Source organism: Zingiber officinale, chromosome 1B, assembly GCF_018446385.1.
Source record: "Zingiber officinale cultivar Zhangliang chromosome 1B, Zo_v1.1, whole genome shotgun sequence".
Lineage (NCBI taxonomy): Eukaryota > Viridiplantae > Streptophyta > Magnoliopsida > Zingiberales > Zingiberaceae > Zingiber > Zingiber officinale.
The window spans coordinates 21,785,644-21,804,230 of NC_055986.1; the positions used below are offsets into that span (position 1 = coordinate 21,785,644).

General features: G+C 33.2%; 1 protein-coding gene across 2 annotated transcripts; it reads right to left on the reverse strand.

Annotated features, from left to right (window-relative positions):
* Positions 1-13,688: 13,688 nt before the first annotated feature.
* Positions 13,689-15,467, reverse strand: LOC122052538 (dof zinc finger protein DOF5.1-like). 2 transcript variants are annotated; one of them, XM_042614118.1, is made up of 2 exons: positions 15,132-15,467; positions 13,689-14,928 (listed from the first exon to the last, which is right to left on the reverse strand). In XM_042614118.1, exons 1-2 carry the CDS (start codon positions 15,180-15,182, stop codon positions 13,906-13,908), a joined length of 1,074 nt encoding a protein of 357 aa, XP_042470052.1. In that variant the 5' UTR covers positions 15,183-15,467; the 3' UTR covers positions 13,689-13,905. The 2 variants fall into 2 exon arrangements, with proteins under 2 accessions (XP_042470052.1, XP_042470044.1); XM_042614110.1 differs by having other exon boundaries at positions 13,689-14,931; positions 15,132-15,462.
* Positions 15,468-18,587: the final 3,120 nt, after the last annotated feature.

Here is an 18,587-nt window from a genome sequence, read left to right on the forward strand (position 1 = left end):
CGAACTGCCCAACCCAGAAAGATCTGAAGAAATCAAGAAGAAAGAAGGCCCTAAAGGCGACATGAGACGAGTCTTCTTTAGAGGAGTCCGACGACGAAGAGCTCGAACAAACGAGTTTTCTCGCGATGATGGCCCAGGACTACACCAACGAATCTGGAAGCGAGGACGAATCGGAAGCCGAGTCCGAGAGAAGCCACAGATCCGTATCCGTTTCCGAAGGGCCTGACTCCGCTGTAAGTATCCCGCGTTTACATAATCTAGTAAATTATTTAATTCAAAAATTAGCTAAGTCTAATATTAGGGTTAAGTCACTTCTAAAGGAGGTAGCAGCCCTTAAAGAAATGACTACCTCCAAACCCTTGCCTGACCCAGTTCAGACTGGAAATTCAACTCAAGTCCAAATGCTTGAGGAAGAAAATTCTAGTATGAAAACTTAGGTCAAGGATTTGAAGAAGACATTAGAACGGTTTTCTTTGGGCTCTAAGAACCTTGACCTAATTCTTGGGATACAAAGAGCCATTTACAACAGATCTGGATTAGGTTTTAAAACTAAAAATAAATATCGATCCTATCTAACCTTAGTCAACAGAACAAATAGAAAAGTGGTCCAAGCATGGGTACCCAAGTCCAACTTGGTCAATTAAGTTGGACTTGGTCAATATTGGGTTCCCAAGGATCAAGTACATTACCTTGATAGACTTTATCAAGGCTATGATCCAGGGGGAGCCAAAAGGAAAATCGTATTAATAAACAAATAAATAATTAAAAGAACATAATTAAAATATAATTAAATTAAAAGTAAAAAACTTAAATCTAATCTATAAAATTATCAATAATTTAGGTGGAGACTCCAGAATAGCTGACACCTCCAAAACTAACCTACCCGGCAGGGTAACCCAAACCAAACTACCCGGTAGGGTAATTAGAACTAATTAGAAAGGGAACAAGTTTAACTTGACCTATGGTACTGGTGAAATTTTGGATGATAGTACGTTAAACTTAGTCTATGCATGTCTAGGAAGATATGGCTTCGACCTGGTGCATTTGGCTAAGTAGAACTAACCGAAGCTATCTTTTATGGATCCTAACTAGTTATACAAAGGTTTTGTATTAAATTCAGTGGATAGGACTATTTGGAAAACCTCAAAGGTATGGTTACTTTAATGATGTCCAAGTGACTCACCATAACCCAGAAGTTTATCTAAAGAATATCTACTTGTTGAGCCCAAAGCTAAACCTGAATCTAACATAAAGTTAAATCAAACCCTATAACTGAACTCAATTCATCTCACGAAAATTATAGGATCCCCTGATTGAAAAATTTAGATGGGGTGAGATGACTAAAGACAAAATTAAATTATTAAAATCAAATTAAATTAATCAAATTTAATTAAATTATTAAAATTAAATTAAATTACTAAAATCAAATTAAATTAATCAAATTAAATTAAATTAATAAAATCAAATCAAATTAATAAAATCAAAATTAAATTATTAAAATCAAATTAAATTATTAAAATCAAATTAAATTATTTAAATAAAATTAAATTATTGAAATCAAATTAAATTATTAAAATCAAATTAAATTAATCAAATCAAATTAAATTATTAAAATCAAATTAAATTAATCAAATTAAATTAAATTAATAAAATCAAATAAAATTAAATTAAATTAATAAAATCAAATAAAATTAAATTAAATTAATAAAATAAAAAAATTTATTTTAAAAAAGGTTTTAAAAAAATGCTTTAAAAATGTTTTAAAAAATTCATTTAAAATGCCTTAAAAATTTATTTAAAAAAATTATTTTAAAACTTATTTAAAAACCTTTTAAAAACTTATTTAAAAATGTTTTAAAAATTTATTTAAAAAAATTACTTTAAAAATCTTTAAAAAAAACTTATTTTAAAAATCTTTTAAAAAACTTATTAAAAAAAAATCTTTTAAAAATGTTTTAAAAACTTATTTAAAAACTCATTTAAAAAAACTTATTTAAAATGTTTTAAAAACGTATTTAAACAATTTATTTAAAATGTTTTAAAAAACTTACTTAAAATATTTTAAAAACTTATTTAAAAATCTTATTTAAAATGTTTTAAAAATTATTTTAAAATGTTTTAAAAACTTATTAAAATGTTTTAAAATTTATTTTTAAAAAAAAAATATTTAAAAATGTTTTATAAAACTTATTTAAAAACCTTTTAAAAACTCATTTAAAAATGTTTTAAAAACTTATTTTAAAATGTTTTAAAAAACTTATTTAAAAACCTTTTAAAAACTTATTTAAAAATGTTTTAAAAATTTATTTAAAAAACTTACTTTAAAAAAAACTTATTTTAAAAATTTAATTTAAATTTTTTTAAAAAAAATTATTTAAAAAAAATCTTTTAAAAAATTTATTTAAAAAAAATCTTTTAAAAAAATATTTTAAAAAACCCCATTTAAAAATCTTTTAAAAAACTTATCTAAAAATCTTTTAAAAATTTATTTAAAAAATATTTTAAAAACTCATTTAAAAATGTTTTAAAAAACTTATTAGGTTCACAAATTACCTTAACCAATTCAATTAACTTAACCAAAACCTAAATCCAATTAGATTAAATCACTAAATCATCTCACAATCAATCATTAGGGAGCTAACTTCAATCAAACTATCATTTTATCAAAATGATTCCAATTCAGATACTTTATGTGTAGGAATTGGATCAATGGATGTTGGATAGTGGATGCTCCAGACATATGACTGGAGATAGATTGAAGTTCACAAAGCTCAAGTTAAAGAATCTAGGCTCAGTTGCATTCGGCAACGACGGTAAACTTAAGGTAATCAGAAGAGGTAACATCGAACTCAATTCAGACTTCATTATTCGAAAAGTTTTATTAGTTGGAAATTTTAACTTTAATTTACTCAGCATCAGTCAATTATGTGATAGTGGTTACTTAGTTAAATTTACCAAATCTGGGTGTATAATTAAAAATGCCTATAACCCTGAAATTATACTTAAGGGCATTAGGAGAAATAATGTATACACAATTAACCTACAAACATCCTCAACAAAGTGTCTCCTGACACAACAAGAGGAAACTGAGCTGTGGCACAAGAGACTGTGTCACACTCACACCAGACTTATTTAAAAAATAAGTCAAAATGGTCTAGTTAAAGGACTACCCAAATTAAAATTTATTGAAAATTCAATTTGTAATGCTTGTCAACAGGTTAAACAAACCAAATCAACCCACAAATTAACCAACTTAAATAGAACAACATCTATACTTGAGCTCCTTCACCTAGACTTGTTTGATTCGCATGGAGTCAAGTCATTAAGTAAAAACCAATATTGCTTAGTAATAATCAATGACTACTCAAGATTTACCTGGGTAAAATTTATAAAAACTAAGGATGCAACTTTTGAAGTATTTAAATTTTTTTGTAAATTAATAGAAAATGAAAAAGATACTCGAATAAAAAGAATTAGAAGCGACCATTGGGGGGGGATTTGAGAATCATAACTTTACTGAATTTTGTGAAATTAATGGGTACAAACATAAATATTCTTGCCCTAGGACCCCTCAACAAAATGGTCTAGTAGAATGTAAAAACAGAAGCCTATAAGAAACTGCTAGGACCATGTTAAATGAATATAAACTATCTAGTCAATTTTGGGCTGAAGCAATCAATACAGCCTGTTACATACAAAACAGAATCTTAATTAACAAATTTCTGAATAAAACACCATATGAAATATACTATAATAAGTTGCCTAATGTGAACTATTTAAAAGTATTTGGGTGTAAAGTATTTATTTTAAACACTAAAGATTACTTAGGGAAGTTCTCATCAAAAACAACCTCAGGAATCTATTTAGGGTATTCAACAACTAGGAGAGCTTATAGAGTTTATAACAAAAATACCTTAAAAGTTGAAGAAACAACAAATATAATATTTGATAAAGAAAATAATTTACCCAAACTAATAAAAGAAAATGATAATCCAGAAATTTTTGACTCAATAGACATAAAAGATGATGACAAAATTCAACCTGAACCTAATGAATCTGAAGAACCCACTACTAGTACAAGTATAAGACCAACAAGAACGAGCACCGATCACCCATTTGACCAAATTTTGGGTGACCCAACTCTAGGGGTCAGAACTAGGTCATCTTATAGGAACCTAAGCCAAATAGCCCTAATTTCGAAGATTGAACCCAAAACTATAGATGAAGCCCTACTAGACCCAGACTGGACTTTAGCAATGCAAGAAGAATTAGCTTAATTTGAAAGAAACCAAGTATGGGAACTAGTACCTAAACCAATTGATAAAACGATAATTGACACTAAATGGGTGTTTAGAAAAAAATTAAATGATCAAGGTGAAATAGTTAGAAACAAACCTAGGCTAGTAGCCAAAGGGTTCAATCAAGTAGAAGGGTTAGACTATGATGAGACCTATGCCCCTATAGCTAGACTTGAATCTATTAGGATGCTGCTGGCCTATGCAGCACATAAAGGATTCAAACTCTATCAAATGAATGTAAAATCCGCTTTCTTAAATGGATTCATTAAAGAAGAAGTGTATGTTGGTCAACCCTCAGGATTTGAAGACCTAGAACATCCGAATCATGTCCTTAGACTGAAAAAGGCCTTATACGGATTAAAACAAGCCCCTAGGGCTTGGTATGAACGATTATCTAACTACTTGATATCAAAAGAATTTGGCCAAGGTTAAATAGATCCAAACCTCTTTGTAAAGTCCTTAGAAAATGACATTTTTATTGCACAAATTTATGTAGACGATATAATATTTGGGTCAACCAACTCAAGATTTTTAAAAGAATTTACAAAACTAATGGAAAGTGAATTTGAAATGAGTATAGTAGGGGAACTTAACTTCTTCTTAGGTTTACAAATTAAACAAACAAAAGATGGAATTTACATCTTCCAAACAAAATATGCTAAAGAACTAATTAAAAAATTTGGAATGGAAAACTCAAAACTTATCAATACACCAATGGCTACCAACATTAAAATTGACTCAGACTTAGAAGGAAAACTAGTAGACTTGAAATACTATCGAAGTGCGATAGGAAGTCTACTGTACCTAACTGCTAGTTGACCAAACGTTCTCTTGCAGTAGGTATGTGCGCAAGATACCAATCTTGTGCAAAAGAGTCACATCTAACTCACGTTAAAAGAATATTTAGGTATATTAAGGGAACCCTAAATGTAGGACTTTAGTACCCTAGAACTTGTAGCCTTGATTTAACTGGCTATTCTGACTCAGACTATGCCGGGTGCAAGCTAGATAGAAAAAGCACAAGTGGTAGTTGTCAATTTTTAGGTCAGTGCCTAGTAAGTTGGTCAAGCAGAAAGTAACACTGTGTTGCCCTATCTACCACTGAAGCTGAATACATAGCCCTAGGAAAATGTGCATCCCAATTATTATGGATGATGCATACCCTAAAAGACTACCAGCTAGAATATCAGAAAACTAAAATATCAATTGACAACATAAGTTTAATCAACCTAACAAAGAACTCAATTCACCACTCAAGAACTAAACACATAGAAGTAAAACATCATTTTGTAAGGGATCACGTAGCTAGGGGTGATATCGTACTTAACTATATTGAGTCCAAATCAAACCTAGCTGACATATTCACAAAGCCCTTACCTGAACTTGAGTTCAGTGCACTTAGAAGGCAAATAGGAATGTGCTTAGTAGAATAGAATTTATTTGCTTTTAAAACTCATCTTGCTTTTACTTGTTTTTCAAACTTCTAGGAAAAATGTCTTCAAAATCCCAACTTTATTAGACTTTCAAAATTTGGACTTAGACTAGGCATCTACCTTTAGATATCATGTTCCCTTAGTATCAGCTAGAGCATCTCACAAACACACTAGGCATAACTTGTTTGTGTTTGAAAAACTTAAAACGGCGTGAGATGCATAGGGTACAGCCTGAACTTCAGAATGCTTATTTTTGTGCATCACAGTAAGTCTGGGCGTTAAATACCAAAAATACAGTAATCAAGTTAAGTCATTCAGCCCTAGTCAAATCTAACTGAATTTTCAACTTAACTTGACTAACCAAGTGAAAGTTGTTACCCTCTAGGTAAGTAGTTAGTAGCTAATGGTTAGACATGTGGCCCAGGGGACTAAATGATTACTTTTAATTACTCATGATTGGACATTATGACTACTTGAATCTGAATGAATGACCTTAAATTTTTATAAGTGAAGCTCCTCCCTCTTTGCAGCTAAAATTTAACTAAGTCTTTCAAAACCTATCTTTTCTCAAGAACCTTTAGCTATTTTTGCAAAAGCACCTTTTTCGAATAACATTTCCAAAGCCATTTTTGGAAAAGCATCTTTTTCAAATTTAAACTAAGTGTTTTCAAAGACTCATTAAAATGTTAGCTAAGTGTTTTCAAATATTTTGAACAAATGCCTTCAAACTTAAACCTTTAAAGCTATCTTAAAAGATCTTCTTTGAATCCTTAACATTTACTTAGCTAAATGTTTTACAAAGAATATAAGTATTTTTCTAAATGATTCTGATTAAGTACTTCTAAATTTAACTAAGGATTTTTCAAAAAGAAAAAAGCATTTTATCTAAGTATTTTGATTAGCTAAAGTTTCAAAGTTAAAATAACTTCTAATCCTACAAGAACATTTTTTCTAAAAAGCTAAGTACTCTTCATTTTTTTCAATTTTTTTTTCAAATCCAAGTACTCTGATTCATATTACTTTCCTTGTATTTTGATGTATGGTAAAGAGGGAGAGTAGAAAATTCATAAAGAAAAAGTAGAAAATTCATAAAGAAAAGAAATTCATAAATTAAGGGGGAGCATAAATTCAAAAAATAAGGGAGAGCCTTATTCTCTCATACTTGTACTGTCAATTTACTAGTGCTATCTCTACCTTTTCTTTACTGTCTTTTACTTAACTTTGAATTTCGGTTGTCATAATCAAAAAGGGGGAGATTGTTGGTGCGGGAAGCATCCGACGATCGAACCCAAGTTTTGATAATGGCAAAGGGTTGAAAGTTAAGTTGTTTTGTGATCTAACAGTTTGAATAAGCTTGCAGGAAAGTCCTAAGTGTACTTAGGCAAAAGTCCTAGCTGCGGCTAAGAAGGTGGAAAACCCTAGGGGGTGGTAACCCTAGGTCATAGGGTTGGCGGGTCGAGAGCTTCAGGCAAAAGTCCTAGGGGGTGGTAACCCTAGGTGGAAAAGTCCTGGTGTCGCGATCCAGGCGGAAGACTGGACGAGTCGAGAGCGGACGTCCAGCAGAAAGTCCGAAAGCATCGAGCGCCGAGCAAAAGTCCAGTCGATCTGGAGGATCGTGCTGACAACAGGTAAATCTCCTGAGTGGAGTAGGTGAGGACGCGTTTCCCGCAGAGGGAATAGTAGGCGTCGGGTCGACCTAGAGTTTCCGGTTGGAAATCCGAAGTCAGACTTGGACAGTCCAGAGACTGTCAATATCTTATTTATAACTATTATGTGTTAACTTTGTTTTGCAGGATACGTGTTTGGGACTAACACATTTTGCAGGAATAAAAAAGTAACCTTAAGCCTCGGATGAACAGTGCCCGAGGCGCCTCCATGGAGCTTGGAGGCGCCTCAGGTGCAAGGGTGAAGGTAGCTGCGCAGCAAGCCTGGAGGCGCCTCAAACCGAGCTGGAGGCGCCTTGGACCACAGCTTGGAGGTGCCTTGGAGTGGCTTGGAGGCGCCTTCGAGTGGATGAGGTGCGACCGGTTCTGTGCTAATCCACACGGGCGACTCGGGAGGGTTGGAGGCGCCTTGGATGGTGTTGGAGGCGGCTCCAACAGTGCATAAAAGGAGGTCTTGAGGCATCACTCAGAACAACAAATTCTAAAGAAATCTCTTCTTGTGTGTTGCGAACTAGACGATCCAGAAGTGCTGCTACAAGTTCCCAACGACCCGGAGCTTCAGATTTAGCATTTCTTGTTGTCGGTATAATTTTTACAGCTTTTTATTGTACTTAGATTGTAATAATTTTACGCGATATAGTTGTTGCCCACAGAAAGCGATCAACGATCACGGGCCTTAGAGTAGGAGTCGCCCTAGGCTCCGAACCAAGTAAAACCTTGGTATCGTTTGTGTAATTGCTTATTTCTTTTATTGTTTCCGCTGTATTACTCGATATGTTTTTAATTCCAAAACACGTGAAATAGCCACAAGCGTTATTCACCCCCCTTTAGTGCTTTCGATTCAACACTGTGTGCTCTTTTTTTTATCGAGGGAATTGCTTAAAACACAATAGTATTTCTCCAATGTATTTTTATTTGTTCTTCATTGTATTTTAGATCTTGTGTCTGAATCTTAATTTAGTGTACATATATGTTTTTAAAGTTATTTCAATACTTAAGATATTTCAATCATTACTTTTATTAGTATTCGGGAGTGATACTACTTTTTCATGTTACTCATCGATTCATTTTTATTGTCATAATGTTTTAACACAATTTGTCTGTAGATAATTTATAAATTCAGATAAGTTCTTATTATTTCTAGTAAATTACGGTATGTATTATGCGAAGATATGAATGGCTAGTTCTTATTATTCTGATCGTGTCTTTTGCATTACCTTTTCAATTTTATTATAGAGTAATTTAAAACAAAGTGGGTCTGTAGAATGTGAATATTGTGTGATGAGGTATATTAAAGAGATAGTTAAATCAGAAAATCCTGAGTTGGACAAGATGGTGAGTTTTAATATTGAATTATAGGATCATAATAATTTATAAAATTCTCCAATCGTGATATGATTCTAGATAGTTATCATAGATTGGTATGAAGCATTTCTGAAAATTTTCTTCCTGAATTAAAGGAATATGATGTCATTTACTTAAATGCCTAAGTCTCCAATCTTATTGATGTTTGTAAGATAGATAGGTTTGTTTTGTTGCAAAATTGTGATATGTAGCAATGCTTTTCAAATTCTGAATAACATTTTAGTCTTTTCAGATACCTGATCACTACAAAATTGTTATATTTTTATTTTTATAGGTATCATTGAATCTTGACTACCGTCAATGGATAGTTCTTATTATTTGGATAGTTCTTTATGACATATGCTAAGTTTTGTTATTTCATTTTGGATATTCGTCATTTTTTGGATAAATGATTTTATGAATCTAATGTATTTTTGTATTTTTCAAATAAAAGTTTTCAGGAACAATGAAGAATAAATATTACAACCAATCTCAATATGATTAAGTCAGAAGTGAATGGAGCGAAGTAACTACTCGTATGTAGGGGCCTAAATGGGTTGTATACGTTAGGATAAATATTTTATTTTACATTATGGATTTTTTGGATATACATACTTGTGGATAAACTTTTGGCTTGTGGATGTGTTTTTATAGTTATGCTTGTGGATTTGTGAATATATACTTGTGGATTGGTGGATAAATTTGTGAATTATTAAGGTATTTGTCATTTTGTTAATCTAATTAATGCATTTTAAGTTAATACAGTTTAATAATTATAAAGTTGTTTCTTATCAATTACTTATTTCAGTATAATATAAAATAATAAAGTCTTGACAATCAATTACTTTATCAATAAATGAAAACTATGAAGTAACATAATACCAAATACTTCGATAAATAAAAATTATGATGAAGTTATAGAATATATTTACTTCGTCAATAAATATAAATTATGAAGTTACATATTATCTATTACTTCAACATATTACAGAACTAATGAAGTAAACGATGTTTTTCTACTTTGGCAATTAATATAAATTATAAAATTATATATCATTTATTACTTCGACACTTTACAAAATAAACGAAGTAAAAGACATTTTTGTACTTCAACATGGGTCCAACTTTGAATCGATTTTACCTCCTTGAACTAGTCAAAGACTTCACTTTTTTCCTGGATACGACTTCGGTTATATGACAAAGTAAAATAGTACCCTATTACTTTACGTGCGTCTATCTCGATAATTATCTATCTATGACTTAGGTGAATATATGAAGTAAATCAAGAAAATTCTACTAGTGGTAGCGTTTACAAAGCTGTTGTCTGTCGCAAAAAATCAAATTTTTTTTTTTTTTTTGACATGAATCCATCCTTGTTTTGACATGAATCTCGACTATGAATAAACTTAAAATTAAAGCTGTAGTCTGGAGTAAAATATCTCAGCAGCGGTTGTTGGGTTGTTGCATTGTATATAAGCTTTTTCTAGGACTTGCTTCCCTGCTGAGTTAGGGTTGGGCTCATTTGTTCTTGCCCAACTTCTGTGCCCTACTCAAAGCACCAAAAGCTTGTTCCTAATTTATTACATATTTGCAGCACTGCTGCTGGATGCTTCAGTTCAGTAGCTTCTAGTAAACCTGATAGACCGATGCATCGTTTTGGGATTTGATATTAAACTTGCAAATAAATATCGTGGTTAAAATAAATATTTTATTTTAAAATGAAAGATGCATTAAACTTGAAAACTAAATATCTTTTTTATGCTTTGATTTTATATTGGTGATCTATATCCAACCAAGTTTTGGAATCAACGATTGATGATTCAAAATAATCACAGTACACAGAATCTCCACTTTTAATCTTAACTTTGAAAGATGATTAGGAATAATTCACGATTTATGACGGTTTAAAATTATTATTTATAATTTATTTAAAAAAAATTATAAACATGCAAAATAAAAAATTTAAAAATAATATTTATTTATTTAAGTTATGTATTAAGAAAATTAAAATCACATAAGCTTCTATTTCATCCTCTAAAAATTACATTTCCTTTATTATTTTTTTAACTTCCATTCCATGAATTACATTTCCTTTATTATTTTTGTAACTTCCGTTTTATTATAGTTTTTTTAGTTGACATATCTAACTCTGATTAATCTTAAGAATAATGAGTCTAACTCCATTAAAATTTTTCACTAACTATTAGATTAAATCAGAAAACATTCATAATGAATGACTCATCAGTCCAGTGTTAGATCAAATCATCTATTAAAAAAATCATTCGTTAATTCATCAAAATTAAAACTTGATTCTTAAATATTTAAAAAATTAAACAGATATCTTATTGTTACACAATTACCTTGAGGGATATCAAGTAGTATTTGAACTTAAAAAGGTTGAGAGCCAAAGTAAATTAAAAATAATACTATTCTAAGCTTGAATCGTCTTTATTTATTTATTTTTTATACCAAAGATATTTTTATCTATTATTATTATTATTATTATTATAATATAATGTGATGGAAAATTTATATATTGTTGTGCCCAAGAGTAAAGTTATGAGAGTCTAATTTCAAAATAGACAATATCATATCACTATAAAGATATATGATCATAAATAGTATAGGATGAAACAATAGAATCTATAATAAATTTAATAATATAATAATTTCAAGTTAAGATTCAATTAAGACAAATAAATTTAAAAATTGATTCAATAGAAATGAACAATAGTTTCACATTTAAAATTTTTAAACAAATGAATTAATTATACACCGTTAATAAATCACTATCAAATAATTAAAATTTAAAATAAAATTAAAAAAGATTTTTTTTAAAAAAAAAATTATAAATAAACGGTTAGCCGACAGCATATATAAATCAACGATTCGGTTCACCATTTTGCTTGGGGCCCTATCTGGATCAAAAGGACTTGTAGCAATTCGATTTTGCATCTCTATGAAACCCAGCTCTTGAAGGCACCGTATCATCTTAGTACATTCAACTCTTTTCTTTTTTTCCCCCTTTAGCTGGAGAGAATTTGCCAAGCAGGTGGCAACAATTATGTTCCTAATAATGCCGGCCACTTTTCCACACACTAGCTATCCATATCTATCACTTTATACGATGGAGGAAAATAATGGGTTTGTATATTATCTTTGACACATTCAAACATGTTTACCTGATGCCTAGTCAAAAGGAGGTGCCATTTTTTAAAAATAAATTAGGACATAAGAATAGTTTAATAATTAGCACATAATTAAACATAAGGATTGGCAAGGAGTTTACTATATATATATTAACTTTACACAATATTCTTCTAAATAAATAAAGATTAATTGATAATCAAGGAGAAACTATATATATATGTAAAGAGACATGCATATGTGTGGAAACCTAGCTAGTTATGAATGCCTGGCCTGAAATGAAAAGGGAAGATCTCATGCGAGTTAGGATATATTAACTTACATGCTGATCCATGCATGCAGCATCTTCGAATCTGATACCTTGAGGTGGAAACAGTACTTGGTCTCAGAGATTAAAGGCCTCCATGATTGGACTCATGTGAGCGCCAGCATGAAATCTCACCCTCCTGCAATTCATCTGTCAATTGAATTGGAGTAGTCCCCAATACTAAAGATTCTTAGTAGCAGGAGAGACTGCTTTGGCCAAAAGCTAAAGCTGCAACCCTTCTTCAACCTCCTCTAAGTATACATATACATACAATATTTATATATATATATATCAATATTACAGCTACCAGTCCATTTCAGCTTCCATTTTCATTCATTCACTATGCTACAAGGATAACCTAGCAAATTAATTAAGGCCACTTTTTTGAAAACTAAAAAAGAAAAAATTGGTCGCTTTATTCTCTCAATAGGGACTGCCTTGGACTTGATGAAAGCAGGCCAAAACCTAGATTCCCTGAGACAGTGACAGGCAAAGAAAGAAGGATTCACTCATGATCTATTTCATCCACTTTTTCTTTTCTCCCGTCTATATTAGTTTCACTCTTCTGCAACAATTGTCATTATGATTATTTTTTCTTCCATGACTGGGCTCATGGTCTTAGGTTAGATTGTTGCAAATTCCTATTGGTCTGCATGGATTTTTGGGAGGAAGTTGCATGGAAGTTACATGGACAAGTGTGCAGTAATACAAGTGTCAGAACACGAAAGAAATTCATGTATCTCACCGGCCTCCAATAAAGTCCTTGTCTGATTGTCTCTCATTCAATAACTCTGTGCTGCTTATTTGTAGATCATCACATAGCAGGCCGAAAAACAAAAACTTAATTGAACTCCAAAGAGACATACAAAATTGACTATATATATATGTTCCTAATACTCTCTCTTGCTAATAAATATCAGTACATTAATTTTTATAAATAGAGTGTGAATGTTTTGCGAAAATGCATGTTTTCATATATATGATATGAATAATCATATCTGACAGAGAGAATATTATCGGACTGAAAAAAACTGGAGGGACAAGAGGCCAAAAAAGAAGATGCCATAACAGTCAATATGGATAGGCTCCAAAGTTCTAGAAATCTAAAGGTAACGTGGAGATGCATGATGACCATGTTCTTTCTATATAGTTAATTTGATTGCCACTCTACTGTTTGATTTCTTTGAGGTGATGAACCGTCCGTTGTCTATGTGCTTCTCAGCCTTCAAGGTAGGAATATCTATGGAATCATGATATATGCACATATCTCGAGAGGGAACAAGATCATAACAAACAACTAAATTAAAATGATCACATCAAGATAAGAAAGACGTATTAGAAACGCAATATATATAATTAGCTGCATGATACACCCTAACCTACAATCCTACATTACTTGAGATATATAGATATATAGTTCATTGCTACCATAATTCTTCATGAGTTCATGCAGCGATCTATCACATTAATTTGGAAATTAAAAAAAGACAGGAAATTAATTAAACAACAAACACAATTAAATACTACTATATACGGATCCAAGATGAGATAAGAACTGACCTAGCTACCAATAATTAGTTCTCTACTCTTCTTGAAGGGAAGACATGATCAGACCATATATAATTAAACACGCTAGCTCTTCTTCTTCCAAATTAAAGTACCAATTGTCACAGGAATATAAACCATCGATCAGGATCTGCAAAATAGGATCATTACAAGATGTTATTGCCTGAGGAAGATGAGTTGAAGACGGAGAGATCTGTCATCGCCCAATTGCTTCCACTAGTAGAGCCGCCGCCTTCACCGGCAGCGCCACCAGTGCCACTCCAATTGTATTGATCGTTTCCTGAGAGACCTAAATATTGCCTTGACAAATTGAGCCTTAATTGATCGTTGTGATCTTCCATCTTCACCGAAGCTAGTTGTGTGATCAGTGAAGAGCCTGAGACAGCCTTTGCGCCATCGACTTGCCTCCCTTCGCCAGTGAAGTGGTACAGACCGGACATGGACGGTTGCACCGTCGGCAAAGGTGTCTCCAATCCCCCTCCCAAGAAAGGGAATTGCTGGATCTGCTGCAGCCTCCACTGCTCCAGCTGCCCGATATTGCTTGAGTTGCCTCCCACCTGATACTCCGCCGTCACGGCATCCATCGTCGGAATCCCAAAGTTCAAGCCGAGATTGTTCGCCACGCCGTAGTGGCCCAGAGTTGTGGGCATGGAGACCATGAAGGGGATCTGTCCAGGCTGGGGTAGGCCAGGAGAGATGCCGCTGCCTCCTCCGCCTCCTGTGGCGGTGGAAGACGTGGACGAAGTGCCGCCGCCGGCCTGGCGATCCGCAGTAGACTTGGAGGAGCTGCCGCCAGACGACTTACTGCTCCGCTTGTTGCGGCGGCATCCACCGCCAACAGGGACGTTGCGGAGGGCGCCGCCGCGGGTCCAGTAGCGGCGGCAGGCCTTGCAGAAGTGGCGCGGCTGCGAGAGCGAGTAGTTGTTGTAGTAGCAGAACTTGGTGTTGCTGGAGTCGCAGCGCGGGCACTTGAGCGGCTGTTCCGGTTGCGGGATCTTCGCGAGCCGAGCCCGCTCCGACATGGAGACAGCCCTTGCTGCCGATTCCGGAGCGGCAGCCATGCCAGCGGCTTCCGGAGGTCTTGTCACTGCAGCTAGCCCGGGGATGAGCGGAGGAACCTCCCCGCCACCGGTTCCGCCTCCGGCAGTTGGGAACGGAAAAGATTGTTGCTGCTGAGCATGGCACGAAGACAGATCGTTAGGGTAAAGTAATCATAGTGGAAAAGGGTATATTCAAGAGGAGGGATAAGAAAAAGGACGTGAATATTATGATCTCTTTGCTTTAATTAACTCTCTTTTTGACGACGAAGAAGCTCAAAAGAGGAATTATAATCTTCAAAGAAAAGAAGATGGTAGCAATACCACGTACTCACCTGATTCCAGTTGTGTGGATCAAGATACACCGGAACGGAAGGAAACACCATCTCTGCTTCTTCTTCTTCCTCCTCCTCCTCCTCCTCTTTTTCTTTCTGATACTTTTTCTTTTTTTCGCTTGAAGATGATAGACGAAGAAGTTGGGAAGCAAGAAATTCCCCGGCGGTGGAAGGTATAGAGATGGAGAGAGATGATCGTTGCTTTAGTTGCTCCTTTTATATTACATATTGTAGGGCTTCTTCTTTCTTAGCCTCTAAGGATCTCAGTGATAATATATAGTGGCAGAGACACTACTGTTAATTAGGAATGATATTGAGAAAAGAGGAAGTGGAAGACCTAATGGAATGGTGTTTGGAGCTTGATCACGAGTCCATTAAAAAAAGGATTTTCGTAGTCAAAACATTCTCCACTTGTCTTGATGAAACCGATGGGTACGTCATTTCATGTTTAAAACGATCTTGGGATCTGCCTCTCTATATATTTAATGTGCTCCTAGCTAATTCTGCTTTAAACTTATTTCTTTATTTTTAATTAATGACGAATCAGTCATGATGGCTGATTTCAAATCTGGATAAAGCTAAGGCGGAAAATTATTATCAGTCAGCGTAAAACTATTCATGTTAATAAAACTAAAGGCAGACAATTTCATAATTTCTATCAGTAGATAGATCATAGATATGTTATAAAGGTTCCATGTTGCCCATAGCCAAAACTTTTGGTATACTCATTTCATTTCTGAAATTATCTTTCCTTAGTCCAACTTCTTCTGATCAGAGAGAGAGTGATGTCATTACTATGTAGTATTATTAACATGAGTCCATGGATTTGATATGAAGTCAGATTCATAAGAAAGATTGAGTGTTATTACTATGTAGTATTAACATAATAGATGATGGCTGAATGAACAATTGGCAAGTGATATAAACAAACTAAGAAGATATTATGAGATACCATGATTAGAAGACCCAACAGACATGTAAATTAAATGATTATCCTTCATGTTAATGCTGAATGTAGGTGGATGATTTTTTTGATAATTAATATTAAATTGGTTGAATAATCTCACTGGACATGTATATGAATAAAATGTCAATGAGTTGCCGAGACATACTCACATAACACAAGTATCTTTTTCACCAAAATACTGTGAACAATAGTTGTTGATCACTTACAGCCAGTGGTAAGTCATAATTATACTTGGCTATATGTATGATCTACTTAAGATTCATGCATGCTTTTATATATTCACGGCCATTCAGTTCCAGTCCACCCATAATTGCAGGTCTGCCATGCATGTATGGCCAAGCTTACCAACTTCATTTTTTTTATATTTTTAAATTTTTATTTTTGGCTAAAGCAAAAGGTTGGGAATAAACCAAGCTGTGTGATTCCATTAGGTTTTGTCTCCGATGTGACCTAACTTCTTTAGGGGTACAAAAAAGAAAACAATGTGGCCCAAAGACGCGCGAAGAGGGCCTGCACCACAGCTTCTGTTACAACTATTTTGAAAGGGGGGCATTGGAATTCCATGCATGCACTTTCATGCCTTACTTCTTTCTTTCTCTAATGTGTTTCGCAGGGAGATGTCCAGATTTTTCCGAGGCTTAGGACAAGCAATGCATTTGATAAAGGTGCATGCACTCCTATGGCCTGCAAAATTTGTAGGGAGCATGAGCACGCTGTAATTCGACAAAGACACTTCAGTTTTTGAAAACTGGAGTTAAAAGCAACCAAAAAGTGGGCGAGCGAGTTGTAATGATAATGTTTCAGGAAACTACGTTGCGTCAAGACAAGGGAATGCACCTTTTGGCTTCTTTCGGATGGAAATAATGGTAGAGAATCAGATGATGTTGTTGATCGCAGCGCGCGTGTTGGGGCAATCGATCGATTGTGTCTCGGCTTATGTTGGGCTTGTGTGAGGCTGAGTTCGGCTACACGGATCGCCCTCGACACGATCTGTTTTGTTTAAAGCCATTGAGCATGGACAGAACTAGAGCAGGGAAGAAGCTATGAAAAGGTTCATAATTAATCTTTGGAAGGAGACAAGGAATTTAATTAGGTATGACGTACGTAGTCCCCATACAAAACCCACTAACTTGATAGATCCCCCTCTCCAATAATTTGATGATAAACGTGTGACCGATTATGTCCAATAATTTGGTGATAAATGTGATCTGTCCAATAATTTGGTGATGAATGTGATCTGTCCAATAATTTGGTGATGACTGTCATCTATCTATCTAAAAGATAATCATTCATCTAATGATACGGCAATGAAGGAGGTCCATTAAAAATAGGTCAAAGAATGAAAGAGCATAATGTAGAGATTAAAGTTAAAATAGTCAATGGTATAGGATCATAGTTTGTAGAATCACAATCCTACGCAGAATTGATTTAGGGTTAAGATCGGATCGTGGAATCGTACGATCCTACTAAAATCCCTTAAAATCTTATCATACATGATTAATAATTAGAAAAAATACCTAAAAACTCATTTACATATAAATAAATAACTAATTTTGTATATATATATGCAATCATTTAGACTCAACACATCAAATTATATTACATTACTACACGTACAAATTTAAATTAACTTGTAATTCAACTATCATTCTCGCATAGTAATAATAGTTATATTTTCATATGATAAAATGAAAGAATATAAAATTTCTATTAACACAATAATAATAACACATTCAATGTCAATAATATTTCCTGGGTTTATAAGATAATTCAATTTAAAGGTCAGCAAAACACCTAACGTTCGTATATAACTGAAGCTATTGAATCATTTGATTCAAATATGAACGCCGGAAAAAATTTTCTAAAGACTGGTTGATGTCACACGATACCAGACAATAGACATCCAAACACTCATTATTTTGGGGAAAAGAAATAACAGAATATTATTGATAAGAAACTAACTCAAAAATAATTAAACATATGTTTAAATAATTTAAAACCCTAATAAGATGAAAAAAAGATAATAAAAAAAAGATAAAATCTTCTAGACATCGAAAAGGATTTAAATGATATTTTTTGGATTTGAAATATGGTGGTTAAGGATAAACTTTGAAATTTATTAAAGATCTCAGAACGAGCTTTGATTTGATATATTATAGGTCATGTGGTTCAATCCGAATCAAAAGTTATGACCTCTCAAAGCTTTCATCGATCCTGCTCCGATTCTGCTCCGATTCTACTCCAATCCTACTGATTTGTTAGTATTAGCCCTAGTACCAATTATGAGATGATTGTAAAGGCTCATTTTGTATCATATATCATTATTAATAAAAGGTAAAGTTGGTTATTATATTTATTTCAGTTCAGTGCCAATTGAATAAGTATAATAATATCCTTGGGTAGTAGATTCTTATCTACAGTATATCAATTGGTTAAATTGATAGTGAGATATTGTAGAGAACACTACTCTTAACTGTTCATAGTCAAGC